Source organism: Lolium perenne, chromosome 2, assembly GCF_019359855.2.
Source record: "Lolium perenne isolate Kyuss_39 chromosome 2, Kyuss_2.0, whole genome shotgun sequence".
NCBI lineage: Eukaryota > Viridiplantae > Streptophyta > Magnoliopsida > Poales > Poaceae > Lolium > Lolium perenne.
In genome coordinates, this window is record NC_067245.2 from 225,706,352 (window position 1) to 225,733,814 (window position 27,463).

Here is a 27,463-nt window from a genome sequence, read left to right on the forward strand (position 1 = left end):
GAAGTTGACCGGGGCGGCGGTTCCGACCTCAACCGGACGCCTAGAAGCGGCGACTCCTGTCCGGGCGCGACACAGAAGACGCGCCAGGTGCCGGAGGAGAGCATGCCGCAGCCCCGCATCCTGTTCGACGAAATGGCGCCGTCTGCCCCGACGATGGACGACCCGGTACGTGAGCTCTGTCAATGTGTGTGAGTGCCCTGTATCATGCGTCTGATGTCCGGTCGTTCGTAGGACTATTGGAAGGACCGCCATGATTCAGACATCCAGGAAATTATCTACGGCGGCGGCTTCGTTCGCGATGATCGGGCCTGGACAGGCGCGCATGATGACTGGGCACCAACGCAAGATGCGGAGGACATCGACACCGCACGGCTGTTCGCCACCCAGCAGACGCAGCCAACACCCGTGTGCGTGGACGACTTCGACGACGTGCCAACACAACCTATCCCCACAGACATTGCCACTAAGAAGAAGGGGGAGAGCCGCAGGACACAAGGCTTCATCGACGAGGAGGACAAGTGTTTGTGTGAAGCGTGGCTGGCAACGACCCAAGATTGTATCAATGGCGCCCAGCAAAAGGGCAAGGTCTATTGGGCCAAGGTCTTCCAGCAGTACAACGAGACCAGGATGCACCCGCCCTACCATATCACAGGCCCTCGGACGGAAGAGTCCCTCCGGAAAAGATGGAACTACATCAAACAAGAGACTGCCAAGTTCTGCTCGGCGGTCGAACATGCTATTAACAACCCCGTAAGCGGCACTGGCGTCATGACAGTGGTAAACACGATACAACCATCATCATTCTACACAATTTGCGTCATTGCGTCAATTTGCGTCATTGTACATCATTGGCGGCTATGATTGCAGGTATCCCGCGCCTTGCAGAAGTTCAGGGCGACGCACAAGAAGGGCTTCCATATGGTCCATTGTTGGGAGCTGCTCAAAGACAACAACAAGTGGATGATAAGCTTTGCGGCCTACAACGAAGCTGTGAGGAATGGGACAGCGGTCAACCTCGACGGCGAAGACGACGATCAAGGTCGTCCAGTCCTTCCACCTCGTCCACGAGGCCACAAGGCTACCAAGGTCGATCTCGTCCGGGAGGCGCAAGCCATTGCTTTCACGCAGAGCATGGAGAAGATAATGGCCGACAACCGTGCCGCCATGGCTGCTAGGGACGAGAAGAGGCGTCTGAAAAAAGAGGCCGCAACTGCCATCTACCAGAACCTCGCCAAGGAGGTCCTCGATGTCCAAAGGATGGACATCGAGGCCAAAAAGGCAGACGCTGAGGCCAAATTGCGTGCAGAAGACACAAGGATCATGCTTGCCGACTTGAGCGGCGTCGACGACCATACCAGGGCATGGTTCATGAAGAGGCGCGCCGAAATCCACGCGCGAGACGCCTGATCGCCGGCGCCGGAGCCGGCGCCATGCGCCCAGCACCTTGGCCTCCTTTTGGACTTTTTTTTATTGCTGTTCAGGTCTTGTTGTGCCCCTTTTGCTCCACTTTGCGCCGTACGAGCTGCAAAGTGTGATGAACTTGTTTCAGCCCTCAATTTGCGGCTGTAATCCTATTTCATCGTTTTTTGAATTCTGGCCTGCGCCCAAAATGCGTCGCCAACCCCAGACGCAAACGGACACACGACCATTTCCCCGTCCGCCAGGCGACACAAACGGACGCCCGCGGACAATTTGGACGTCCGAAATGCGTCGCGCCGCTGGAGATGCCCTTAAGAGTACTCACGGTGTGAAAGAATAATTAGCACGTCGAGTACATGCCGGTAGCTTGGCGATACAGACATACAGTTGCCTACAGATTTCCAGGGATCGAGGTGATGTGATTCAGTACGATGAGATCCACTAGGGGTGTATCTTCTCAGCACACATTCTGCGGGCACATGATGCGAGGGCGTAGGTTGATCAATCGCACGTCACGTACGATCTTTTCCAAACCCTTTCACCGACCATAGACGATGCCGTGATTCGAAGTTATCTCGCCGAGAGTATAAGAGCATCTCCAGTCGCGTCCCCCAAAAGGATTTGGGGCGCGCCGGACAAAACAACCGTTCCAGCCGCATCCTTCAAAGCTCATTTTTGTCCGGCGCGCCCCCGTATGGTGTCCGGCGCCCCGAGCCCGTCCCCATCCCACAGGGGACGCACTGGGCACGCCGGACATAACGAAAAGCGAGGCGGGAGTGGCGGGGCCGACCCGTCAGCGGCACAGTTAATTTTAACCTAATCGTCGCCTACCTCGCGACGGAAGTTATTCAGGCGCAGTGACACACTGCGGCATCTTTGCCTTAATGACGACGGAGGGGCAGGCGAGACGTCTCGTCGGTGCTGCGCCGACGAGACGCGTCGCCGGCGTGCGCACGCCACCGCCCGTTCCCGCGCTTTCTTCCCGACGCCGGCGTCTATAAAAGGTCTCCCGGCTCAATGGTAGCCACCTCAACCCGCCGGCAACAAACACAACCCTCGTCGCTCCACCGCCGTCTCCTCCACCACCAGTAGCAATGGCGAACCGCCCCGGCGCTGGCCACTTCCCTCCACCGCCGTCTCCTCCACTTGCAGTCCCGGAAACGCAGGTCGACACCGACCCCTCAGCAGCGGCCCGGGAAGAGCGGTGGCGCGCACACCGTCAGCAGCGGCGGGAGGCAATGCGGCGAGCCCGCCAGCGGCGGGAGGCGGCGCGAGCGGCGGATCTAGCGGCGTTCTGCGCCCATAGCCCCGCTGCTGGCGAGGCCGCGGCGGCACCCGGCGTGGCACGAGCAGCAGGCGCCACCGTTGCGGCGTCGACGCCTCGACGGGACAGAGGCGCGACGGTGCCGGTGCGGGCGGAGATGGAGCAGCGGTGGATTGACGAGCGTCGGCGCCCGGCGCGTTGAGCGGGATGCGCTGTACCGAGATCGGCGGGAGGCGATCGAGCGCCGGCGGCGGGAGTCGATCGAGCGCCGCGGCACGGCGGCGGAGGAGCGTCGGCAGCGGGAGGCGGCGCTGGCGGCGATCTGGGGGAGGCGGGCGGACCAGTTGGCGGCGGAGGCCGACGTGTTGGCGGTGGCGATGATGGAGGCGCCAACAGATGTGGAGGATGATGCGCCAATGGAGGAGGAGGAGGCCGAGGCGGAGGAGACCGAGGTGGAGGACGACGACGACGACGAGTTCGAGTGGTCCGACGACGATGGGCCGCACCCGGACGAGACAGCCGATCAGCAACGCGCGCTCGTCGAGTCCTTCGAGTCGGAGAAGAAGCTCCAGGACGACGCCCGTGCCCGCGAAGAGGCGCAGATTCTACGCGCCATCGAGCTCTCCCTCTAGGCGGCGCAGCAGGGGAGGGCGGAGGAGGACGCGCGGCGGGAACGGAGCCGTCGGGCCAACGCCGAACGCAAGGAGAGGAGGCGCGCGCAGGAGGAGCTGCGGCGTAGGGGAGGCGACAACGGGGCGGGGCCGTCGAACGCACCGCCGGGCGGTCAGTAGTGTATGTTTAGATGAAATCTAGCCGTTTTCATTCAAACTTTGTAATATATAATCAAAATTGAATGAAACCTTTATTTTCGTGCACCAAAATTCATTTGGGGCGGCGTTTGGGGGACGCGGCTGGGGAGCGACGTCCCCCAAAGGCGGCACGAACAAAACACATCCCCCAAACGCTCAATCCGGCGCGGTTTGGGGGACGCTTTGGGGACGCAGCTGGAGATGCTCTAATCACGTTCAAGAACGACATAGGATCCGAGTGCGTATACCTCCGTTTTATACGGTTCAGGGCCTTCAGAAACATCTTACGGAGCACCATCTGTGGAGGTCCCTTTACAAAACCTAGATAACACACGGTCGAAGAAATATTACTCCTTCATAGTAGATTAATTAAATAGTGCGTTAGCTGAGGTTTGAACTTAAGACCTCGGCTCTCATATCATATTAGATTGATGTACTAGTCAAGTCTTCTAAAAGTCCGAATTGTTAGAAAGAACTAGATTATACATTTTAACAAAAATATACACTAAAATATGTCCACATACACTCATTTTAGCCCTGTGGATCGATGGAGTATTTATTTTTTTGTTAAACCCTTATGGAGCCCTAGTAGTCGGTGGGATATTTTTTCGTTTTCAATTTCCTTTTTTGCACATGAATGTTGTCCGTCGCTGTTTCCCTTGTTGATAATGGAAATCGATCACAGTGTGGTTCCACTTTTTTTTTCCATACCAAGCGTAGCTTGGGGTTTAACTATCGTCAGAAAACAGAACAAGAGTCTTTTAACACTGCTCAAATGAGCATAACCAAATAAGAGAGAAAAGTTAAAAGTTGATCTAAGATCTCAACAGAAAAGTTCGCTCTTTATATGTGAGGTTCGCTTGGATTTCTTTTTCCGTTAACCTTGAAGTATAAATTTAGAAGCCGACACCGAAGGTTGCTCATATTTCCCTTAGGCCTCGTTTACTTGTCAGGTATTTAACGGGTTACTCGTCTCACCATGCTCCCGTGGTCCTAACGGTGGCCTCACACGGTCATTGTTATGTGTTGATGCTAGACTTTGGAGCGTGTGGGGCGAACAGAAGGATGCCAATCGACATTGCAGGGGGTTGGGGGCTAGTGACAGAGGCGTGAGGACTTGGGAAGTGCCGCCATCGTTCCTTTATGTAGAATGAGAGTGAGAGGGCTAGGAGAGGAGATAGGCTACAAAGGAGGGGTTTTCCTATTTTTTCCTTCGAAAATGCTAGACTTAATAGAGGATTTTACAGGATTGGCTTACGGTAAGTGGATGAATCTGTTGGTACAAATAAGCTTGCCTCCCTTGAATTAAGGGGCCGTGATTTCTATCCAACCTTCACGTAACCCTGAAGGTTGCATTCCTTAAAAAACTGTTGTAGATGTAGCATTGCTGCTTTTCCTTACATGTAGAGAAGAGTAGTTTGTGCAAATTAGGTCATGTATAATAGGGTGACGCCAGCCTTCCCTTACGTTTGTCCATATAGGATTTTTACTTAGTTGAAGGAGAGAAAAGAAAGAAAAATAAAGTTGTTTTCCCTTAGCTAAGAGATGATGTCTTATGAAATAAGAGAAGATTATTTTCCCCATTGTACGACTTGTCTTCCCTTAGCCACGCAATTTTCTACTAAAAATATTTAATTTTCATTTATTGTAAGGGGTGACAATAGGATATATTGCATTGTACCTCTAATATTTATCGTCTTCTCTAGATGATGTGGACTACTAAAATAAGACATGTCTTCCCTACCATTGTACATGACCTTAAAAAACATAAAAGTTTGATCAATGGAATCTATTTGACATTTGATGGAGGTATTTTGGCATGAGGAAATTGAACTTGAGTAATATTTTAACACCTCGGTTTTCATTAGTGGTGTGGCATTTTAGTACTTTTGGTTTTCACTAGTGGTATTTTACTACTCTCCGAACTAGAAGGTCTGGCTAGCGACCCACCAAAGCATGCTACTTCCCACGTAGGGCAGACGGAACTTAGTGGTGCCACATTTGTTTTCACATTTTTTTAGAAGCAAAAACGAATACAGAAACCACAAAAACAAAAATGGAAGCAGATAGTGTCAGAAGCAGACTGAATACGGTGCAAACAAGGAGTGATGCAGATGTTGGCCAAAACCAAGATAACCCTTGAATCATGGAAAAAAAAAACTTAGGCATTCAAATAAGTTAATGAAGTTGTTCCCTAATTCCAGCGTGATCCTTGATTTCCTATGGAATAGGGGAAGGTCAGATCTTGAAACACTGCTCGAATACATGAAGGGAATACATTGTCACCAATTTTGGGAAGAGCCGCTTTGAAGGTTCGACTTGATAAGGTCATGTGATGGGCATGTGGGATTTGGCAATGCACATCAACCCTAAAACGAAAATTTCATATTGGCTAGAACATAAATTTCGATTTCACGTCCGTTCCGCCGGAAAACGCTGTTTCATTTTTGTTTCCGTTTTTGCCAAAAAAGTTCCGTTTTTGTTCCCGTTTTGCAAAATTCGGTTTCGTTTCCATATTCCCAACCCCATTCCATTTCCGTTTTTCCCGCGGAAAAAACGGAAACTTTCCGCTCCATTTTCATCCTTATTCCCACGTCCGGGCATTTGCTTGTTTCTGGTGTGAAATGGTAGAAGATCGACTACCACTCGAATGAATTTTTGACAAAGTCTCGGTATGAGCTCAGACTTTTTCTAGTATGTGTTCATTTTGTTGACATCACATTCAAAGCAATGGCGCCAAAATGATGTTTTTCCATGCTATGTATGTCACGCGGAAGCGGAAGGCTCCAATCATATCTCGGCAGTATCCATTCTTCTTCTGACAAACAAAGAACACGAAGAAGTAAGTATCATCATCTTCACTGATCTGCACTACTGACAAATGGCGACCTTACCGAAACTTGACTTGTCTGCGTGTTTCTAGAAACTCAGGTGCCAACGGGCACGCTAAAACTTATCAGGGGCTGCATCTTCTAATCTTTGTCACCCTGTCGGCTGTCGCCTTCAAATGCTATCTTTCTAATCACAAGAGTATACTATCAGACATGTAAAACGTTAATCTTTTGTCCAACTTTTTAGCCTAAAAGTGATAGCCTGACACTTAGAAGCAATTGCTCGAAATTCTAGAGCAAAAAAGAACACAATTTTAGATGCAAAGAATATATTTCATATGTCGTGTATTTGGATGAACAGATCAAAACTACATGCATTACAATTACATGGGGAAGAAAAATTTCAAGTGTGTACTGGCGCTAAATTGGACTTGTAGAAGCTTTTCCTCCTGAAGAGGTCCCCAAACTTTCGAAGTATCGGCCGCTTCTTCTTGTCGTTCATGGAGTGCTCCACGTAGTGGCTCTCGTCGATGTGGTCGAACTCGTCGTCGTAATCGTCCATGGCGGCACAGTCCGCGGCAGACTTGAGGTCGGCAATGTTGCTGAGCGACGCGAACATGCGGTCCTTGGGGTTGAGGTTCCCCATCCTGGCGGACTGCGAGTAGCCCACGCCCTTGAATTTGGCGGGCTCGCCGACCGAGTAGCTCCGGCTGCTCGGCGTCCGGGGCTTCTCCGCCATCCAACGCCGCGACGCCGGAGACCCCTTGGCGCTGGCGACGAGGCGCGCGCTCGGCGGCAGGTGATGGTCGTGCTCCGGCGCCGGCGCGACGGGCGCGGTCCTGGACGACACGGGGGTGCTGCAGGCCGTGGTGGTGGCGGCGAGCAGGCTGTTGAGCTCCTTGAGGCTGCTCTGCGCGGCGGCCTCGCTGACCTTGACGCACTCGTACTCCTGCCGGAGGCCCTGCAGCGCGGCCTCCTTGTCGTCGACCACGTCGTTGAGCCGCGCGTTCTCGACCCTGGCGAGCTCCAGCGACTCCTTGACGACGTTGGCCTCGCCGACGGCCTGCTTGAGGATGTCCCGCAGCCGCGCGTTCTCGTCGCGGATGACCCGCTGCGACTCGACCAGCTTGGTGTTCTCCTGCCGCGCCAGGCACACCTCCTCCTCGGCGGCGCGCACGCAGCCGAGCAGCACGCGCTCCTTGTCGGCCCAGCTGGCCGCGGCCTCCTCGGCCTCGAGCCTGCGCCGGCGCTGCTCGCGGAGCGCCGTCTCGGCGTCGGCCAGAGCCGCGCGCAGGCGCCCGGCCTCCGCGTTGGCGGCCTCCAGGCCGGCCTGCGCGTCGGCGAGCCAGCGCTTGACCTGCTTGGCCTCGGCGGTGACGTCGGCGAGCGCGACGGAGAGGTCCTCCAGCGCCTTCCGGCTCCGCTCCTCCCCCTGCGTCGCCGCGCGGAGGTCCGCGCGCAGCGCCCGGACCTCCTCGTCGTCCGCGCCGCCGCCGCCGAACACGAGGTCCTTGACGCTCATCTGCTCCATGACGCCGCGCCATGTCCCGGACGCCGACGCCGGGGCGGGCTCGTGGCTCCGGCTGCTGCCCTGCTGCTGCTGCAGCGTGGTTATCTCTAGCTTGGCCTCCTCGAGGCCGATCTTGGCCTGCTCCAGCTGCTTGGTCTGGTATATCAGCGACTCGAGCATCTTGCGCTCCGACTCCTTGGCCTTCTCCACCTCCCGCTCCAGGAGCTGCACCTTCTCCGCGTCTTTACTTTCGTTGCCATTCCTTAGCTCGTTGAGCTCTTGGACGGCCCGCGCCTTGTCCTCCCGCTCCCTGCTGAGGTCTTCCTCGAGCTGCGCCACCCGCGCCTTCTCCTCCCGCTCTCTTCTCAAGTCTTCCTCGAGCTGCGCCAGCCGCGCCTTCTCGTCGCGCTCCCGCTCCAGCTGCGCCACTCGCTGCTGCATCGGCATCGCGCTGCCCCCGCCACCACCTCCTCCGCCGGTGACGCCTCGACGCTTCTGCCGGACGGCAAACCAAGAACGAATCACCGTTAGAACAAGAAGAAACACGAAACCCCCGACCGATCAGGCAACCGCCAAGGGCTTTGATGCCATGGACGAAACGTTAACGAGAAGCTAGTAATGAATTCCGCCTGGTAGGTACCTCTGGTGATGGCGATGCCTTGGAGGCGCCGGCGGTGGAGCGGCTGCGTTGGAACCGAGGCGAGGTCTTGGATTCTCGGAAGCTGGAGGAAGCGCCCGCTCTGAGGCCGGCCTCGAAGGAGCCGGATCTGCAGGCCGAAGAATCCCAGCTCATGAAATCGAATCAGGCGGAGTAGTAAATACTAGTCAAACCACTACTAAAAGAAGCTAGGCGCCGCGAAAGAAGGATCTTAAGGAATGGTCGCCACCACCACCGCCACCACACTCACCTCGGCCTGGAGGAGAGCATCGCGGGCGGGCGCGAGGTCCGAGACGGAAAAAGAATGGAAGCGGCGACAGGCGTGGCAGGGGAACCCAATTTTACAAGGGCCGGCGTAACATGGGAGGAATTAATAGTGCCGCTTGCGAAGATCAGGAGAAGGTTTAGTCTAGATTAGAGGTAGAAGAGAGTGAGGTCGGGCACGGATTAACGATGGAAAGAGAGAGTGACGAAGGATTTGTTTAACTTGTGTGGCGCGAGCGCGCGGGGGTGGCCGCAAATGGCGGGTCGTGGGGGTGCGGGGCGTGGGTGCCGGAGGCGGGGGTGGGTCAACTCAAAAACTGACGGAGGTTTTCTCATGCTTGTGGCTCGATTGGTGGTGGGTTTTGGCCGATTTCCATTGGATCGGGGCCGGGACAGTGGCCGGGTCTCTGTGCATGCCGACCGCCGCGTTGGAAGTGGGCGTTGGTGCGTTGGCTCTTGTCCCGGGTCCTGACTCCGATCTTCTTCTTCTTCTTCCCGCGGACTGGATTTGGTGGGGGCTGTTGTCACGCCCGTCAGGGCTGAAATTTCTGCGGAAGCTGCTCTCACGTGAGGAGGCGATGCGCGTCCTGTTCCACTTCCGAAAGTTGGGTGTAGCCACGAGAAAAACGGAGCGAATATGGACGAAATTGGGTGATTCCACATTATTTTCATATTTTTCTTGGAAGCAAAAAGTAAATATAAAATTACCGAAAATATGAGCGGGTGCAAATTTTGTCACAAATAGATATGGACCGAATACGGAGTGATGCATATATTGGTCGGAACCAAAAGGAACCTTAAATCACTCAAATTTCCCTAACCAAGAGCTCTCGTTCCCCTCTCGCCACCGCATGGCGATGGAGGCACCCTACAAAAATCCCGCCGTTAACAGAGGACGCGGACATACAAAGCTGCTTGGTCTTTGCCAGCAGCGGCGGGGTCTGCTCGTCCCCTGGCGTGGAGGATCGGCTCTGGAAGTCTCTTCCATGATTTTGGGCGTGGTGCACACGTCGGGCACCACGGTGTGGTGGCTACCTGACGTGAGCCGCGGCACGCCTAGGGTAGCGGCGACACGGCAGGCATCGGCATGTGCGGCGTACTGGTGATGGTGGTGGTGGCCTCCGGCGACGGCCAATGCCGACGGTGAAGGTGAGAGGTGGGACATGCCGGATTGGGTGTTAGACCAAGGTTAGTCTTCTCCTTGCCCTCTCTGTGATCCTAGTTATCGCTGGTGGAGGGACGATCGGCTGCAAGGCGTTGCCCATGAGTATATTCACTTGGTGTTGCCGTGTTGCCTCGGCCGTCCTAGGATGGTCGGCGGTGTTGAGGCCTAACCTGAATAATGATGGCGGTCCTAGGGTCTCTCGATGAAGACCTTCCCGAGGCATCTCCGTCTTGATCTGGCCGGAGTGATGAGTTTAAGAAGGCACCGCCGGCGAATGTAACAGTGCACCCTATGCCTGTAGTTTGCTGCATCTGGTGGTATTCAGTCATGCGCACTCATGCTTTTATTCCATCCATTTGGTTCTGAAGGGAGCTGCGCGAAGCTCTGTTATGTGTCTTTCATCATATGATATTCTGGTCTATGGTGAAATCAAAAGGCGGGAAATATCATCAAGGCCGGATTGGAGGACTAGCAATGGAGGTTCGAGGCTCTGTGTTGTTGAGGGGTTTGCTTGGTCTTCAGGGTTTGGGGTTTCGTAGAAATAATGTGCATGTGGGGCGGCATCACATGTGAAGTTTAGAGTCTTATTTTTCAGGGTGAAAATCGAAGGTCTAGTCTTAATTGGTTGTGTCTGGCAAAATCGTTGTTGAAGGCATTGTTTTGAGAGTGGGGACTATCTTCACGGTGAAAATCTAAGATCTTTGGATCGGGCGACAATTGCGCTTGTGCATTGTTCTGTTATTGGAGGCGTCATTTTTGAAGAGCCTGGAGTACATATGTTGTCTTCGTGGTGGATATATTGTTGCTGCTAGGGTTGAAATACGGTAGCGGGACTTTTTGTTTCTTAGTTTATTTTTATTTTTTTGGATGTGTGCATCCATACTACCATTCGAGTTTTACGTTGTTGCAGAGACTGGGTGTAATTGGTATCTCTCGATATTAATATATTCCCTTTATCGAAAAGAGGTAACAAGGTTGTTTCCTAATTCTACCGTGATCCTCGATTTACTGTGGAATGGGGGGGGGGGGGGGGGGTCAAACGAATGTCGACGGTATAGCTGTACATGCCGAGTGAGCAGAAAAAATAATAATTTTTCAGTACACACCGAAGACTAAACTCGTTGCTGCTAATACACCAGTGGATATGACCACTCTACCATCATGTATAGATAGAAAAAAGTATATGCTTCAAGTTAGTGTCGTAACTAAGGATTGTGAACCTTATCAAGAAGTGATCATCTAGTGTCTATAACAAAGCTATTAAACAACAAATTCTTACCACTATCGCTATTCACACAGTTGCTGAAATCTCACCAATTTCCATGACTAGAGATATCATAGGAATCATCAATATTTTTAGGTCCTCTTCTTTCATGCCAACCAACCGAGATGATCTTAGATACATTTCTTATCATGAATGCAATCAATTCTAGGCTGGTTGGTCAGCTACCACGACAAGATCCCCTTCCTTGTCACATGCCAATTTTTATTTGAAGACATGCACCTTGTGCAAAATGAAACCAGACGAGCAGGGAGGAAGGATGTGATATTGCTCCCTTTATTTGAAAATAATAATTTGGTTAGCCGAAATAATCATATCACATGACAATTTTTTTTGAAGACACATTGTGTAAATAGGAAAGAGTTGATCACATCTCGATTTTGTTTTCGCGGACGGTAGGATAGACAATGAAAAGATCAGGCGGACCAGATGCTCCCAATGACGACCATCAAACGCGTTGAGTATCAAACGATCAACTCCAATTTAATAGTTAAGATTGGACTGACCAAACACATCAACCGTAAAAATGGAAACTGGATATTAGCCGGAAATGGAAGTTCTGTTTCAGCTTCAAAAACACCATTCTGTTTTCATTTTCATTTCCATTCCGCATAATTTCTTTTTCATATTGTCATTTTTTTGAGAAACACAGTACAAACACAGACGCTCACATACATGCGTATACACTCACCCCTATGAACGCACATCCTACCCCTATGAGCACCTCCGAAAGACTGAGCCGGCGGATTGGATCTTGAAACTGACGAAGTCACCACAAGCGCCTCGCTATCGACGGGGACGTTGCCTCCCGCTAGACGAATATTTCGCTTTTATGAGACACACAGATATCAAACCTGGGGTTTGAACTCTGGTGGGCTGGGGGGACAACCACCCTACTAACCACCCAACCTCGTGTTGGTTCTCTTCATATTGTCATTCTATTCCTATTTGGAAACTTTCCACTCTATTTTCGTTCATAGTTAGGTGGGGTCGGGCCAGGCTTGGCACGGCTTGAACTCGCATGCAGGCAAGGCAACCGTATGCTTAATCGCGATGGCAACGCTCCAGTGCAAGCATCTTCACTACCATGCGTGCACGCCTGTCGCCGTAGGACGGTTGAGAGTCTGAGAGACCCGTTCAAACGTCGCCTATCTCCTCCTCCTGCGATGGCGGTGGAACGAGGGCACGGACGCAAGGTTCTTTTTCAGCAAAAGGTGGGGCAGTAGGACGTGTGTCCCTTGGCTCGAAGAAGACTTCAACGGTCTGATGCGATGGAACAGACGATTTGCTGCACCTGCAATCTGGAGGACCGTGAGAAGCTTCGGGCAGGGCTACAAGATCAGATTCGATCCGAGCTGCTGAAGCTGTGGAGTTCGAGGCCCAGGAGAACGATCGACCACGTCGCGGTTCGCGTAGCACTATAAACTAGCGAGTCAGGACGCCTTTTTAATGTGGAAGGACGAGGGTTAATTAGACGGCCCTGCGTCAACCATGATGAATCGATGCCTGATAGACCTTGTGAACCTGAACCATGCCCGAGAATCAAGATGTGGAAAGAACCAACTCGCTAAGTACTATACATGTGATCAGAGCGTAACTAGCCATGATGTCCGCGGTTATTACTGCATAATCACGTACTAGCTAGCTTCATTCTGACATTGGCATGTGAAACCGTGGTGACACCGCATTTGAGGTAGCTTGACGCGTGCCAAGTTCAGATCCACGCTCCACGGCAGCGCGCAGCAGCGGAAGTCCAAGCTCGAGATCGTGCTCAACTTCTCACAACGGTTAGTATGTTTTTACACGTAGTATGAGGTTCAGTTGACCTGCGATTATAAAACGGAAGGGGGGACTGCGAGCCTACAATGCAGGGGGGGTCACTGTCGGAAGTAAGTCTAGTTAAACAGACCCATCATAGGTTGATCAAAGTGTTACTGTCTCCAAAATGATGATACGGTAATTTCCTCCCATCTTTCAGGTTGCTATCACCACCATATGATGGTGTTGGCATGTTTGGAAAAACCAACAGCACAACCCCCAAACTTGTTGAATTTGAATCAATCTCAGATGACTAGATGAGCATCAACCAACATGCAATCCGCCAATGCGATGCTTCTGAAAGAAAAAATGTAACGCCTGACATGGGGTGGACCTACGGTGAGGCGAGCCATGTTAGCAGCTGAAGCTCAAGGCATCGTCAGCTCTACCTCTATGTGCAGCAGCTCCTGATCATAGTGTTTCGCAACCAACTGTTGCTTGCGAAGTCTGTACCCAATTTGGGGTGTTCAGTATATGTATATGGGGGCAAACCCAAAATGCCCAAATGCACGAGCATGTTTATTCTCGCGGCAGCGCTGACGTTACCAACAGTGCTGTAGTAGTGCTAGCTCGGCAGCTTGTGGTCTCACGCGCATGGCGTGCTGCTTCAGGTGCTGTTGGCCTGGACAACGTCTCCACCAACCGGACGTCAGACCTTGAAAGGTTCCTGCCATACCGGCCGCGTGTGTGTTTCCGATCCTGCTATCTCGCTGAGAATCTGTCCACGGCTACCGATAGTCATAGTTGTGTGAAAATAACATTTGCACCGGTGGTTGTTTTTTTAAGTTTTTTTAGTCCTTCAGCAGTTCAGCTCAGTGCTTTTCTGTTTTTTTGAGGGGGGAAGATTTTGGGGTCCTCCTGTATGACGTCTAGGGCACCAACGTCTAAAGTGAAAACAACGCGGTTCGAGGCCCATCTTTCACACCTCACCGTTGTCAAAATTCGGTGCAACATGCGCGCCACCGTTGCCACCCCCACCCATGCCATTGGTCAGTGTCGGACCACTTGTTGCCACCTTGTCGCCCCGTCCTCCTCTATCCACAACCCACCACCGGTCTAATGCCACCCTCTGCCTCCATCTAAAGTCTCCCCTTCGGCGCTGGTGAGCCCCCACCCTGAACAATAAGCCTCGTTGCTGGCGAGCTGCCCACCTACATTGCACCCCCCATCCCCTAAGTTTTGGCCTCGCCACATCACCTTTGTCATCGGCGAGGTCGGCTCATCGTCTTCCGAGACGGTGCATCATCTCCATCTCCAGCCCACCAGCCTCCCCGCATGGGCGTCGCGACAATAACCAGCGCTAAAGGCGTCAAATTGGGTTTGCCCACAATTTGTTTTCTTATGGACAAAACATACTCTTTCCTCAAAGCCCATTCGCGCAAGCACACCTGATGACCTGGATTGCTTCTATCATACATTTCAGCCCATCATGCCAGGGCCCAAACCTTCTCTTTCTTGCTATTTTGTTTCCTCCTTTCAGTTCTCATCGAATTCAATCGCACAGACCTGAAATTGATCCGAATCAAACACAAACACGAGCGCTCTCCTCTCCCTTATCTCTAGCTACAGTAGAGAGAGGCGACCGAGAGGGCGAACGCGGTTTCCTCCCCGTTTCTCCGGCGCCGCCGTGGGTTCCCCTCCTCTTCTCCGTCCGCTGCGGCGGCGGAAGAGTGGGGGAACCCCGGATCTGTGCGTTCGGCTGTAAATAGGGTAGGTTTAGGTGGTGCCGGCGGTGGCGTCTGCGAGGGGGCGGCGTCGGCGGGTCCGGCGTTTTGGTCTCCTTGGATCCGGCCCTCTCCCGTCTCCGTTCTTTGCGGTGGCGGCGGATCTATGGGAGTTCTCCTGCGCGGTCGGCATGTCGACGATGCGGAGCGCGTGTGGTGGAGTAGCCGTCCTCGAGCTCTCCTGTCGGCGCGGCGTCGTCCCCTCCAACGGCGACGCGGAGCTTCTGAGGTATGTGTGCGGAGGTTGGAGGAGTCTGGCGGCTGGGTGGGTTTGAGCAAGTTGGTGGAGGGATCTGCCTGTCGTCTGTGTGGCGGCTTGGCGTTCGCCATGGATCCGGAGCTGAAGATGCTTGGGAGCGTGTCTCCCGCCGATGTCCTTTTCGGGTCAAGATCCAGCTTCATGGAGCTGGTGGATACTGCGGTTCTTCAACGCCTGCGTGCTAGGGGCCTCTTCTGCTCCTGGGAGGCTGCTTCGCCGTGCGTTTTCCTTCCTCCGGCGACGGTGGACGGGCGTGCGCGGTGCGGCGGCGACGGTTGCGAGGTTGACGGAGAACTGGAGTTCTCTGGTTTCTTCTTCGTAGTTAGGTGGTGTTACCTGGCTCGCCTGTATCCTTTCAGTTTTACGTGTATTTGTACTACTCTGTATTGTATTTCCTTACCGTATGAATACAAGTAACGTATGCCTTCGGGCGTACGTAGTCAAAAAAAAAAAAAAAAAAAAGAAATTGATCCGAATCAAAGGCAGAGAGGGGAAACAATGGAGGCGCTGCTGCAGCTGGAGAAGGTCCAGAGGGTGCTCTCCCTCATGGGCTCCCGTGGCCTCTCCGATCCCACCGCCGCCGGAGGCGGCGGGGACCGCTTCCTCGCCCACTTCCTCCTCTTCATGGTATGGTTCACCCCCTTCTCTTCCGCCGTATCACGAATCCAATCCCCTTGGATGCGCAACTTATGTACTCCTACGCGCGTGCTCGTGCAGCGATTGCCGGTGAACGAAATCTCTTACCCGCGCGCCGCGCGCGAGCTTGTCTATGGTTCCGGCAGCCTCGCAAAGATTTTTTTATTTGCCGAAGGGTGTAGGCGAGTGAAGTTACTACTAGTTCGTCTTGATGGAGGTGTTTCAGTTATGTATTTATGTGAGGAGCGGCTTTGTGATTGTTTCTGTGCGCGAAGGTGAATTTTACGAGGTCAAGTGCTAGCCCCGCATAGCCCGGTTCCCCACGGGCAGGCTTTTGCGACTCTGCCATGGCCTGACTCTGGGTCAATCCTTTGAAGTGGTGTGTGTATGTTGATGCGCATGCTTGCATTTGCTTGTCGGATAGATTTGGTCTGAAGCTCCCAATGCGCGAGGTGGACTGAGGTTCTAAAAAAACATGATCCCTCACATGTCTAAATCGCCAACAGTTGGAAACTTGATTTCTCTACCGAATGGTTTTACCTTTTATGGCGATTTAATTTTGATAGATTTACTCTGATAGTATTTCGTGGAGCAATTCAAACTAGTTTATGTCTGCTAGATAAGCAAGAGTCGCCCTTCTATCATTAGATTAGGATATCTTCTCACATGGTCTGCATACGCTGAATTTTCCCATTCCTCTGTTCAATTCAGTATCCATTGTCGGAACAAAAAAATCTGTATCTCTTGCTGATATTTGAACTGTTAATATAGCAATTGCATTAGCAAACAAACTAAATGCATGCAGAACCTATTTTGTCAACTCTGATTTCAATGTTCAGAAAATTTTCCCCTTCTTGTTTTTTTCTGCGTGTAGGTGCAACCTTTTGATTCACTTACCATGGAAAAGAAGATCTTATTGGTTTCTGAGCTGTTGAGAGAGGTAATCTTTGATTAACAATTTAACATTCCCTACTTTCAAGTGTTTGCAATGCTGAATTGTAATTGGGACTTGTTTGTAAGGTTAACTCTGATACTCTTGAAGAAGTACAACATCTCGCAAGTCTGGAGGGTGCTAAAAGTGAAGACAAAGTGAGGATTATCCTTCCTTCACCTTGTAAGTCAGTTCAGCAAATTTCTTGTTAAATCGGTGCTTGTACTATGTAGAGATTATTACCTTTGTTTTTAAGGCGATCAAGATATATCTCCTGGAGATTTACTTCAGCCAACTAAGAAGTTCAAGATGAATACCGAGAAATTAACCATACATGATGTGCCTATGATTGGATTTGATGCAATGAGGAGAGCCAATTCCACACTTGAAGATTTTGTGCGTACTCTTTGATACCTTCTACCCAGCTTTTCAAAGACCATGCTAATGCTACCCTATTGTCCTTTATCAAAGTCTTCAGATTTTGCTTATGGGAAAAAATGAAGAAGCTAACTTAGGGGCATTAGGTATTTAGATTCATGTAAAATAATTGAACAAATTTCTATGGAGCTCTTTGATTACATTGCTTAAGAAATTTTACGTAGAAACTGTCTCAGTTTGATGTCTGTAATGTTGGGTGTCCTCATCCAAGCATGTTTTCATACTGTTGTTTTTGAGTTTTTCCTAGTGATATACATATATTGGTGCTATTCATAACTTGTTTTTTCCCTTGAAATGGCAGTGCAGATCATACTTTATATTCCATGGTTTGGACATTAACAAACCACAAGCTGTTTTCAAGTTTCTTCCTTTTCTTTCATTCACAGAGAGCTACATATACCAGGTTTAATGTGTTTCACACTTTCACTGTTTCTTCCTATGGTCTTTATTTTCCATCGTGCAAACTCAATCTTTTGTGTTGCAGTTAGATGCTTCAAATGAAGACAGTTTGCTTTCGGTCCCAGACAACTATCCTTCAAGAGTAAGTTTGGGCTTTTGATTTGGTTATCCTGCGGAATGTCAGATGAACATGGCCTGTGTCGAATCTGATCGACACAGGTCTTGGATTCTTGTGTGTACATTGAGTCTCTCGTTCAGTTAATTGCTAGTATTATTTTTTGTTTTGGTTATCGACTGCTGTTGTTATTACCAATGCAGGTGTTGGAAAGGGAAAAAATGGCTTCAACTCAGGCATCTATGTTTGACATGCTTGACCCTCTTGATAATCTTCTTCAGTGCCAGGGGTTAATGACTGATCAGTTAGTAACTTCCTGTCTACACACTTGTAAATTTGTGAATATTCACTATATTGGATTGAATTAGCCCTATCTTTTCCCCTGTATTAGATTGCGAAATGAACTCAAATCTGGCATCCAGTATTGGTCTCTGGAGAGGAAGCTTTGTCAAGCATTATCGAGAAATAATAAGGTTATTAGAGCTGTTTGTTATCATATATTATATTAACTCACATGTTGATCGAAGGAAGTTACCAAAGTATACTATTTAAACTTGAAAGATTAGAGGCCAGATGCTAGGCCATGTAGTGTCTTACGGGAATAGGTATAGAGCTTGGCAGCTTGCTCACAAAAATGTGAAGTAACTAATGCCCCAAATGTTGTTTTCTTTAAATTAAGAATGTCCATATCAAGATAACCTTTCTTGCTGCCAAACTCAAATATAGTGTTTTTTTTGTGTAGATATCCATTGAAGACGTGATGAAAGCAATCCATCTCAAATCATTTGATTATCGAGTTCTTAATCTGATAATGTATCAGCTTACTGGTCAGCAGGTATATATAAGTCTTTATCTTTCTTTCCTATCAAACATTAGCTCTTCGTTGTCTTCTTAATACCTGGACATTGTCTTTGGTTATTTCTAGGTCAATGAATTGCATATGGAGTTCCTGACCGTCTCGGAATTTCTAGTTGAGATATCTGATGACCTGTGAGTATACTCTAAATCTTAAATTTGTATGCATAACCGTGAAGCGTGAAGTGCCTTTCCTTGAAAAGATGTAGCACATATGGTCTGCTTAATTAAATGCTTTAAGTAATATGTATGCGTGCAACTGGAAGGAAGTAGAACTTAACCAGAAATGTGTAAAACCTGTAACCTGAAAAATGAGGTGATACATATTCAACTCGAAAAAAGTAGTTTTATTATTAATAAAGTTGTCACTTTCGTTATGAAGTTAAGATTAAACCTAATTGATAAGTGACCTAAGAAAATAGAAACCTGATTACAGGAAAACTATGATTCACCTTCTCAATATTTAGAAATTCTCTTTTTTTTCCCTGTACAACATCAATGGAAACAGTTGTGCCAATAACTGGTTTAATTATCTTGCAGGTACGATTATGAAGTGAGTGTTGCTAATGATATCACCACTGACTGAAAATTAAACTTATTAATGCATGTACTATTAAACTAGCTCTTTTTTGTGTAGGATGATGTGATCAATAATACTTTTAACATCCTCCGCATGTTTGCTGCGATATATGGACCTTTGGATGCACCAAAGATGTTGGTGAGTAAGAAATTATTTGCGCCTTTGACTTCAGGCTCATGATTTCTTCGTAATATCACTGTTTGTATTCTTGATGTTCTTATTTAGGCAAAGACTTACGTTGTTCAAATAAAAAAAGATGATCACAGAACATATGGAATGATTTTATTGGGTAATTTTGTCCATGACTTCAGAATTAACCACAGTGCACGTGCTTATGCAGTAGTTAAAGGAGTGACGTTTTGGAGGACGGGCTCCATGGACCCTGTTTTTTGATATATTATTTTTTGAAATCGGCATTCTGAAGTGTCAAAATTCAGAGAGAAAAAAATGTCACATGTAGATAATGATGACTTCTACCTGTGTGCAAAAAAATCAATGCGAAATATTATGTATTCTGGGCTGTGTAAAAATGATAATTTCTAGATCTTAGATAGTGAACAGCGCAAAATTTGAAAACCTTCAGATTTGTCAGTATTTGTCATTTTTGTGTAGGGCGGAATATAAACTGTTTTGCATTGAGATTTTGCAGACCGTAGAATACGTCATTGTCAACATCTAGGATCCTTTTTAGGATTTTTTTGAAAGTTCAAAATGTTAGTTTCAAAAAAAAAATCAAAAATAGGCTCTAGGGAGCCTGTCTTCCAAAGCGACTTTTCGGTGGTTAAAGTAGTCATGTAGATTCATGAAAATATTGGAGTTATTCACAATTGCGATGATATTTTTGGTAGTTTAAAATCAGCGAGAATTCGTCCTTATGACGTATTTACACCATAATAGCTTACTAGATCTTACGGAAAATTGCTCTATTAAATATTTAAATTACATTCTTGCAGGTACGTTTTACTTGATCTTGCTTAAAATTTTGGGATGGTAATTCATTCTACGAAATGACTGATGTACCTGTAGGCCAAGTGCATAGGTGAAGCTGAGGAAAAATATGAGAGGTTTTCAAAGAAATTGGACCCTAGCCTCTCAAGGAGTTACTGGAGAAGGTGTGAGGAAGCTACAAGGGAAGGTTTGTCTTCTTTATGCAGTTTGAAGACATTCTGATAATTGGTTTCTTAATCTGATTTGATTGGATTTTAAAATTAGGTGGGAAAATATCCAGCCATACATATGGCACGTGGAACATCCCTCCTCTGATAAGAGATGAAGAATCATTCCGCCGTGATAGAATGAACAAAGATGATGATTCTGCTGTGACCATCAGATGACACATATCCTGTTCCGAGCATTTCAAATAGAAGTTCAAATCATTGCTGGCAGTACCTTGCCGACTATGTGCTCCTTAGGTCTATCTGTTCCTGTAGGGTACAATGGGGAAGTTATCTGTCATCCTTTGTATCAGGTGTCAGGGTGTGCTGTCAACTCATGCAGTTCACTCAAGTTAAATTTGACAATATTTTGAAGAGCTAGGAGCAGCGTAATTTATATAGAGATGTCTTGCCGTTTTTGGTGGATGTGGGCCAGTCAAAACTCAAAAGTAGTTGATTCTTGTGATCCAGACTCTAGCAACTCATATTTGGGCTCTGCACAAGCTGAGATAACCTGGAAGCATTTTGGTTAACCAGTGACAGTTAGAGGATATTTCTAGTTTCTTGAGCTTGCCATTTATGACAGATTTATTTGCTTTCGTGGTAGTATCTGCTGCCAGCTATGGTGATTGTTACGCTTCTGGATCTCTGAATGCTACACAATGAGCACAATCTTGTGGTATTTCTTTCAACAGTTTGTCTGCACTCGTCTTGGTACCACTAGCATCAGAATTCAACTTATAGGTACTTGAGGACACGATCATTTGGCATGTGGCATTTCTAGCTTCTATTTATGAGAACAACACCACCAGGCAAGTATTTCTAAGGAAAACTGGCATTCAGTGGATTATATTAAGGTTATAGAAGGCACTCGGAAGCAATTGATAATGCCATGCCATGTAAATTTGCTAGGTAATGTAAATACCATTTATCAGTTGACCCGTTGAATCAACCACTGACTACTTTTGAACTTTCTCACTTGGGAACAGCTAGATGATCATGTCACAGATCCTATCCTATATACAGTATATCTTCTCATATACTACCAGCGATGCCTCCATGGAACTAAAAGTAAAACGTGCACCTGTGCCAAATCGGCACCTGTTACATTTAGGCTAACTTCATCGGTAATACTGTGATAACAAATCACATAAACCTTACACTGCCATTTTTGGAGTAAATACAAAAAAAAAAAAAACTAAATCTAGCTTTAGTATTTTGTGTTCTTTTCTAACAGTTTATTTGTAGCTTTTAGTTTAGATAATTGAGCTATCTGTATAAGAGAGTCCTTGTGTATTATCGAAGGTATCGTAACTCAATGCATCTTCCAACGGGGTCAAAGGAATTCTTGTAGCCTTGTACCATTATCTTGCCAATGAATATCCAGAGCATCCCAGCAAGCAGTGCTGAATGTACAATGAAAGAGCATATGTTCAATAGTTTCTTCCAAATGTTGGTCACACATCAGGCATTCAAATGAAGAATTGATTTGATAATGTCGTCGTCTTAGCATATTCCTTGTGTTTAGTCTGTCCGAGAGAACCAACCAGCCAAAGAACTTCAGTTTTGGGGTACATTTGGATTTCCAAATCCATTTGAAGGTGATGTGAGGTTGCAAATTCCTGAAGCAAAATTAATAGTATAGCCTTGAAGAATACTTATCAGATACCCAAGCATAGGTCCAAGTATCATGAGTGTTCATTGTGATTTGAATATCTGCAGTTTCTGCATGTAAAGTTCTAAGCTCAGTCATAGCCTCATGTGACATTGGAAGGAAGAAATTCTCAGATAATCTGGTGGAAGTAAGGAACTCCTGTACTGAAGCATCTTCCTTAGTTACAAAAGAAAAGGCCCTTGGATAATTCTCAGAATTAATCCCTTGCATCCACACATCCTTCATAGAAATTGAATCATAGCTGATAAATATCCTCCTTGATTATTGACCAACATGCTTTGAGGAATTGTCCATTAAAGCCATCTGGGCCAGGTGCTTTGTCTGTAGGCATTGATTTCACCGCAGTATCAATTTCCTCCTAAGTAAAAGGAATGGATAATTCTTGTAGGCCAGGAGTTGGCTGTATCAAATCTTCTAGATCAAACTGCATAGTTGGGGTGGAGCATGTGCCAAGTCTCTTCTTATAAGTTTCAAAAATCAGTTTTTCTTTATCTGAATGTTCAGTCACAGAAACTCCACTTGTGGTCTGAACAGAAGCAATGGAATTTCTTCTATGATGTTCAGTAGCAATTGATTGAAAGAATTTTGTATTCTCATCCCCAAATTTTGTCCATCTAATAGTGCACCTTTTTTATATTAGGAATTTTGATATTCCAATAATCTATCCAAATGTTTCTTTAAAATTGTTCTGAAATTTGTTTCAGCAACGGAAAGAGTCCTGCTGTCCTCAATAATATCCAATTCAAGCAGAGCATTGTTGGTGTTTTGAATGCATACAGTTAACCGAGAGATAGATTTGCTCCAATATTTGAGATCATATCTCAACCTTTCGAACTTTGCATTCAAATTGGCAGCACTATTACTTTTTTGAGTAGGCTTGGACCAACTGTCTTTTACTACTTGATGGAAACCAGGATGAGCTACCCAGTAGGATTCAAATCTGAACATTTTACTGCAGGGATGGTTATCTTGATATTAATGACACAAGGCACATGATTCGAGGTTGGTTTCCCTTGTGTGGTGACAATAGTGGATGGATAAGAAGTTGTCCAATGCAAAGATGTAAAAAACCAATCAAGCTGCTCAAGAAGCTAGTGGATCATCTTGCATATTACTCCAGGTGTATTTTCTTCCTTTAATAGGCAATTCAGTCAAATTTTTCTCACGTATAATATCATTAAAGACAAACATGTCATTTACATTCCCACCCGATTTATTCCATTATTTAGAGATCTTATAGAATTTAAAGCTCCAACTAGCAGCCAATCTTCATTATCTGGAATATTTAGGCCATACAACCAGTGAACAAAAGCATTTCTCTTATCACCATGACAGGGACCATACACATTAACTAAAGTCCAACCTTGTGACGATTGTGTGGATGTGAAATGCGCAGAAATAGCAAAGGATTCACGGTGCATATCCCAGAGAAAACAGAGCTATCCCATAAAATCAATAGTCACCCAGATGCCCCATTAGAAGGGATAAAAGCATGATCATCAAATTTCTTTGGACAACATGAATGCAAATATTAGTACGGGTGCTCCTGCTTGTGTTGAAGAGGCACATTACTGAACCGAAAGGACAAGCGGGTGGCTCAAGATTTCTCCCGGGTGGGTGAAATTGAATTTTGATGGTTCCTTTAAACTTGAGGATGGCACAGTGGGTGCTGGAATGGTGCTTCGAGATGATGATAACCAAGTTATTTTCTCTGCCTGTCATCAGTTGTTTAACTGATCCTTTGAAAGCTGAGGCAAGAGCATGTGAAGAAGGTTTAACTTTTTTTTGCGAAAGAAGAAGGTTTAACTTTGGCTTCACAACAAACTAAGTTACCAATTGGGGTGGAATCAGATCCCTTGTGTTTGATCTCATCAATCAATGGGAAGATCCAAGATCGCTCGTCGCTCACGTATTTGATAGACGATATTAATTTTTTAGCTAATGGTGCTTTTGTAAAAGTGGACCGCTCGCAAAATAGGGCTAGATAATGTCTAGCAAACTTTGCGAGGATAGAATTGCGCACAACTGGTTTGGCTCAGGGCCGGAGGTTTTGTCTCCGTTTCTCGACCAAGACCTGGTTGTAAGTCCTATTATTTAATATAAAACCACTTTTACGCACAAAAAAGTTTCTTGCATGGTTTGAAAAAATAATATGGTGTATAGTACTGTATATATAGCATGGTCCTCCTAGCCCTGGCTAATCGCTAGGGTGCAACAATGTATAGGCGAAATCTAACGCAACCGAGATTATTCAAGCATGTATAGAAGAAGAATCTTGGTGGGAGAGTCATCGGCAGGCCATGAACTAGCGAGGGCTTGTTTTTTAAAATAAAGTTTATTATAATTGGGTCACGCCTAGTTTTATCGTTGACAAACTTATAAACAATGCAACTATTGTTTATAATTAATAAAAGTCCACAACAGAGTCCCGTCGTTTTCCTCAAAAAATGGCACATAGTCCTCGGGTATCGCTACAAAAAGAGCGACCTTCGTACAAGCCCTATCAGCACCTCGCGAGCTAACGACGCGGTCATGAGTGATAAGCGCGCGCCTGACACGTGTCCGCCTGCCCGCACGCGTATGCAACTACGTTCCTCCCGTGCGCGTACTCGTTCGATCTACTCCAAAACAGTACGAAGTGGCTGGCCAAATAGTCGGGACGCGCTGGGAGGGGACGGCATGACCTCCTCCTTCGCCCCCTACTTCGGGACGATGAAGGCGATTCGGGTTCTCGGTGTCAAGGATGAAGACCGAGGCACCGAGGAAGAAGACCTTGATGACGACGGCACAGAGCCCAACATGGTGGCGAGTGTGGTGGAGCCTGCAGAGGCTCGTCGTGGTGTAGGTGATGTGTGCCATTATGGCGTCGAGGCTCCATCCTAACACGCTCCACCACCGCTCCCGCCTGTCCTGGTTGTTGTGCGACGCGATGGGGTTGGTGTCGTGGAGAGCGAGCTCGAACTCCCGCCATTGGAGGAAGAAAGTGATCCAATGCTAGAAGTGTTGGACGCTCTAGAGCAGCCCATTCGCTGCTCCTCCGGGTGGGTTTCGCGGTGGGCATGCACCTCCTCCACCCATCGCATTGTCCCCAGCTGCGGCTCCGGCGGTATCCCTATTCCACTAACGCTGAGCCTCTAGTCCGTTGGATGTCTCATGTCGGGAGGCGCGGGGTACCCGTTGTGGTGCAAGGCGCGCGCCTTGTTTATGGTGAGGTTTCGAGGTTTGAAGCCGTCCTTGGCTGCACCTCCCTGGCGGCAGTTTTGTGCCATTGATCTTGCTGCAGGTGATAGAGGTTCTTGGCGATGGAAGAAGTGAGCGGTCGCGTGCGTTCCCGCAACTATTTACAGGCGGGGCAGGCGAGTAGGTCCGTATGCACATTTACGATGGCGCGTGGGAACACCGCATGGAAGATGCAACGATGACGAGACCGCATCATCTGCCATCACCTAGGGAACCGGCGGGATCTTAATGAAAGCTAAACGTCGTCATTAATTTTTGCTAACCAACCTATGTATCTATGATAGGGCTGGCCTGCTGGTCCGCAGTCTATGTGACATGGACAACACCTTCTGTCTGGCGCACCTAGGTCGCCCTATGTGAGTTGGGCTTGACCTAGGGGCTCCATACATTTCTTTGGGCCGCACAAGACTCAAGCCCTGTCCGGGGTCGTGGTGGGCATCAATTTATGTCCAACATGCACCATAGAAGATACGTAAAACATGTTAAGCCGCGTCCCCCAAGCGATGTTTTGGAACATAGCCGGATCAGTCGATTGAGGAATGTTGCCATGTGGTGCCGCATTTGGGGCACACTGGTACCCAACCGCGCCCCCCAAATAAGCCTTCAAATAGATTTTTTTGCAACGAAATTTAATTCAAAATAGGGATAGACCCAACCATAGAGTTCAAACGATAGAATTAAAAGTTCTCGCCATCAGATCGTTGTGTTCGCCAGCTAGAAAAGTACAAAACCAAGGCACAAATAAAGGCTAGAAGAACAGGGTGGCCTCCACTATCAATGGCGGATCACCAAAAAATAACAATGTTGTCCTGCTTGCCCTACACCGAAGGTGTTGTCACCGTTAAAATAACAATGTTGTCCTGCTTGCCCTACACCGAAGGTGTTGTCACCGTTGCAGTCGTCGATGCTGACGTAGAGGGTGCTCCCAACGTAGTTGCTGCTGATGATGCCATAGCTGCCGCCCTTCAAACTACAGTTTCTTGCAAGATCAACTAGCGTTAGAACACGTGCTCCACCTTCACCACATGATCCACTTTGGAAGTGTCGGTGGTCAAGATCATGAAGTCATCTTTCCTTTTCTTCACAAAAACTCTCTCACACTCGATGACGATCTTGTCCTCTTGCTTTGACAACAAGGACTTCCACCTTAATAAAGTGTAAAGTTCATGTATGCATTTTACATGCACCAACATCCCCGAGTTTAACCTATGCTCATCCTCGAGCATAAAGGCGATAAAACTAACATGAACTTTGGAGTTTATTGCATTGCTTCTGATCATGCAAAGTATTACTAGGTTCAATCATTAAGGAATAAAAATAAAGTGATATCTCTTACATTTTACAAAGCATGCATAATAATAAGTGGCATTGTAAGCAAATAAATGAGAAGTATTATGAACCATAAAGCATGCTTGGATAATCCTATAGAAATTATTTGGAAGACTCATTGTCTTCACTTTTGATTCTTTTGACTCTTGAACATCAGAAAGTAAGTAAGGAATATAGGTGCCAGTACTCCAATAAAATAAAAAGGTAAAAGAGAGCATAAAGTGAAGTTTTGAGCTATGCAATTCATGTCAACAGTAATAATAAGGATGGTCTCCACATATGTCTTTGTTAATAGAGTTACTCATGATTCATGTGTTTGACATCTTATAAGTAAGTGCCTCATGCTCTAGCACTTAGATAACTACACCTCGTACTACTAAACTTTAGATTATCATAGACCTTTCGCATATTGTTTTAACCAAGAATAACACAAAGGGGTACCTCCATGACGCCTATACAAAGGACCAAAGGATATTAAAATATTGACTTATATAGGTCATCCATACCGGGACAACAAGGACAACAGTCTTGTGAGCATCCTCTCTAAACTCTCTCTCACTTTTTTCTTTCTATCTTTCTTTTTACACTCTCTTTCTTTTTTATTTATTTATTTATTTATTTATTTATTTATTTTCTCTCTTCCTATTGAGGATGATCGCGCTGAAACTTTCATCATGATTAGGCATGGCTTGGGTTAGTGCCCCAATGCACTTCTCTAACATATATGCATACTCTAGTCTTGATTTATAATCCCCTTTATTTCATCCGAGATGGCCACTAGTTACTAGAAACATGATGATCAACTTAAAGATAATGCAATGTTGAAAGATGTTTCCCATGACAGCATGTTTCGGACCTAGCTCATCACTTATAATTTTTCAAACCCCTAACTTACATAGTTGTGTTTTCCTTCCATACCTTACTTTCCCATGAGCTTGAAATTACACAAAAAGGATATTTTGAGGCAGACATATATACCACACATATTATAGTTGGAATATCAAGTTCTATGTAGTTAGGTATGATGATAGTGGGTTTGAGTTGATTTGGATACAAGTCTAAGCTTGTGTGAGAATTCATCTTTTGGCTAGCAAGAGGTCTAAAAGCA

General features: G+C 47.4%; 2 protein-coding genes across 5 annotated transcripts; one reads left to right on the forward strand and one right to left on the reverse strand.

The window, feature by feature from the left end:
- Positions 1-6,635: 6,635 nt before the first annotated feature.
- LOC127335069 (uncharacterized) lies at positions 6,636-9,038 on the reverse strand. 2 transcript variants are annotated; one of them, XM_051361659.1, is made up of 3 exons: positions 8,742-9,038; positions 8,474-8,600; positions 6,636-8,328 (listed from the first exon to the last, which is right to left on the reverse strand). In XM_051361659.1, the coding sequence occupies exons 1-3, from the start codon at positions 8,759-8,761 to the stop codon at positions 6,727-6,729; spliced, it is 1,749 nt and encodes a 582-aa protein (XP_051217619.1). In that variant the 5' UTR covers positions 8,762-9,038; the 3' UTR covers positions 6,636-6,726. The 2 variants fall into 2 exon arrangements, with proteins under 2 accessions (XP_051217619.1, XP_051217618.1); XM_051361658.1 differs by lacking the exon at positions 8,742-9,038 and having other exon boundaries at positions 8,474-8,711.
- Positions 9,039-15,471: 6,433 nt separating this feature from the next.
- LOC127335070 (uncharacterized) lies at positions 15,472-20,710 on the forward strand. 3 transcript variants are annotated; one of them, XR_007872572.1, is made up of 14 exons: positions 15,472-15,630; positions 16,514-16,579; positions 16,660-16,753; positions 16,827-16,966; positions 17,310-17,411; positions 17,493-17,549; positions 17,726-17,826; positions 17,914-17,995; positions 18,265-18,357; positions 18,448-18,512; positions 18,918-18,930; positions 19,015-19,095; positions 19,911-20,092; positions 20,170-20,209. XR_007872572.1 is itself a non-coding variant. In XM_051361660.1 (14 exons), exons 1-14 carry the CDS (start codon positions 15,502-15,504, stop codon positions 20,289-20,291), a joined length of 1,254 nt encoding a protein of 417 aa, XP_051217620.1. In that variant the 5' UTR covers positions 15,472-15,501; the 3' UTR covers positions 20,292-20,710. The 3 variants fall into 3 exon arrangements, 2 of the variants coding, with proteins under 2 accessions (XP_051217620.1, XP_051217621.1); XM_051361660.1 differs by having other exon boundaries at positions 19,984-20,092; positions 20,170-20,710; XM_051361661.1 differs by having other exon boundaries at positions 16,836-16,966; positions 19,984-20,092; positions 20,170-20,710.
- Positions 20,711-27,463: the final 6,753 nt, after the last annotated feature.

Coding starts and splice junctions, on each gene's coding strand:
- LOC127335069 (XM_051361658.1), bottom strand. CDS start 8,626: ATGAGCTGGGATTCTTCGGCCTGCAGATCCGGCTCCTTCGAGGCCGGC. Junction 8,329..8,473: donor AGGCATCGCCATCACCAGAG/GTACCTACCAGG, acceptor GCCGTCCGGCAG/AAGCGTCGAGGCGTCACCGG.
- LOC127335070 (XM_051361660.1), top strand. CDS start 15,502: ATGGAGGCGCTGCTGCAGCTGGAGAAGGTCCAGAGGGTGCTCTCCCTC. Junction 17,827..17,913: donor CAGGGGTTAATGACTGATCA/GTTAGTAACTTC, acceptor CCCCTGTATTAG/ATTGCGAAATGAACTCAAAT. Junction 18,358..18,447: donor ATCAGCTTACTGGTCAGCAG/GTATATATAAGT, acceptor GGTTATTTCTAG/GTCAATGAATTGCATATGGA.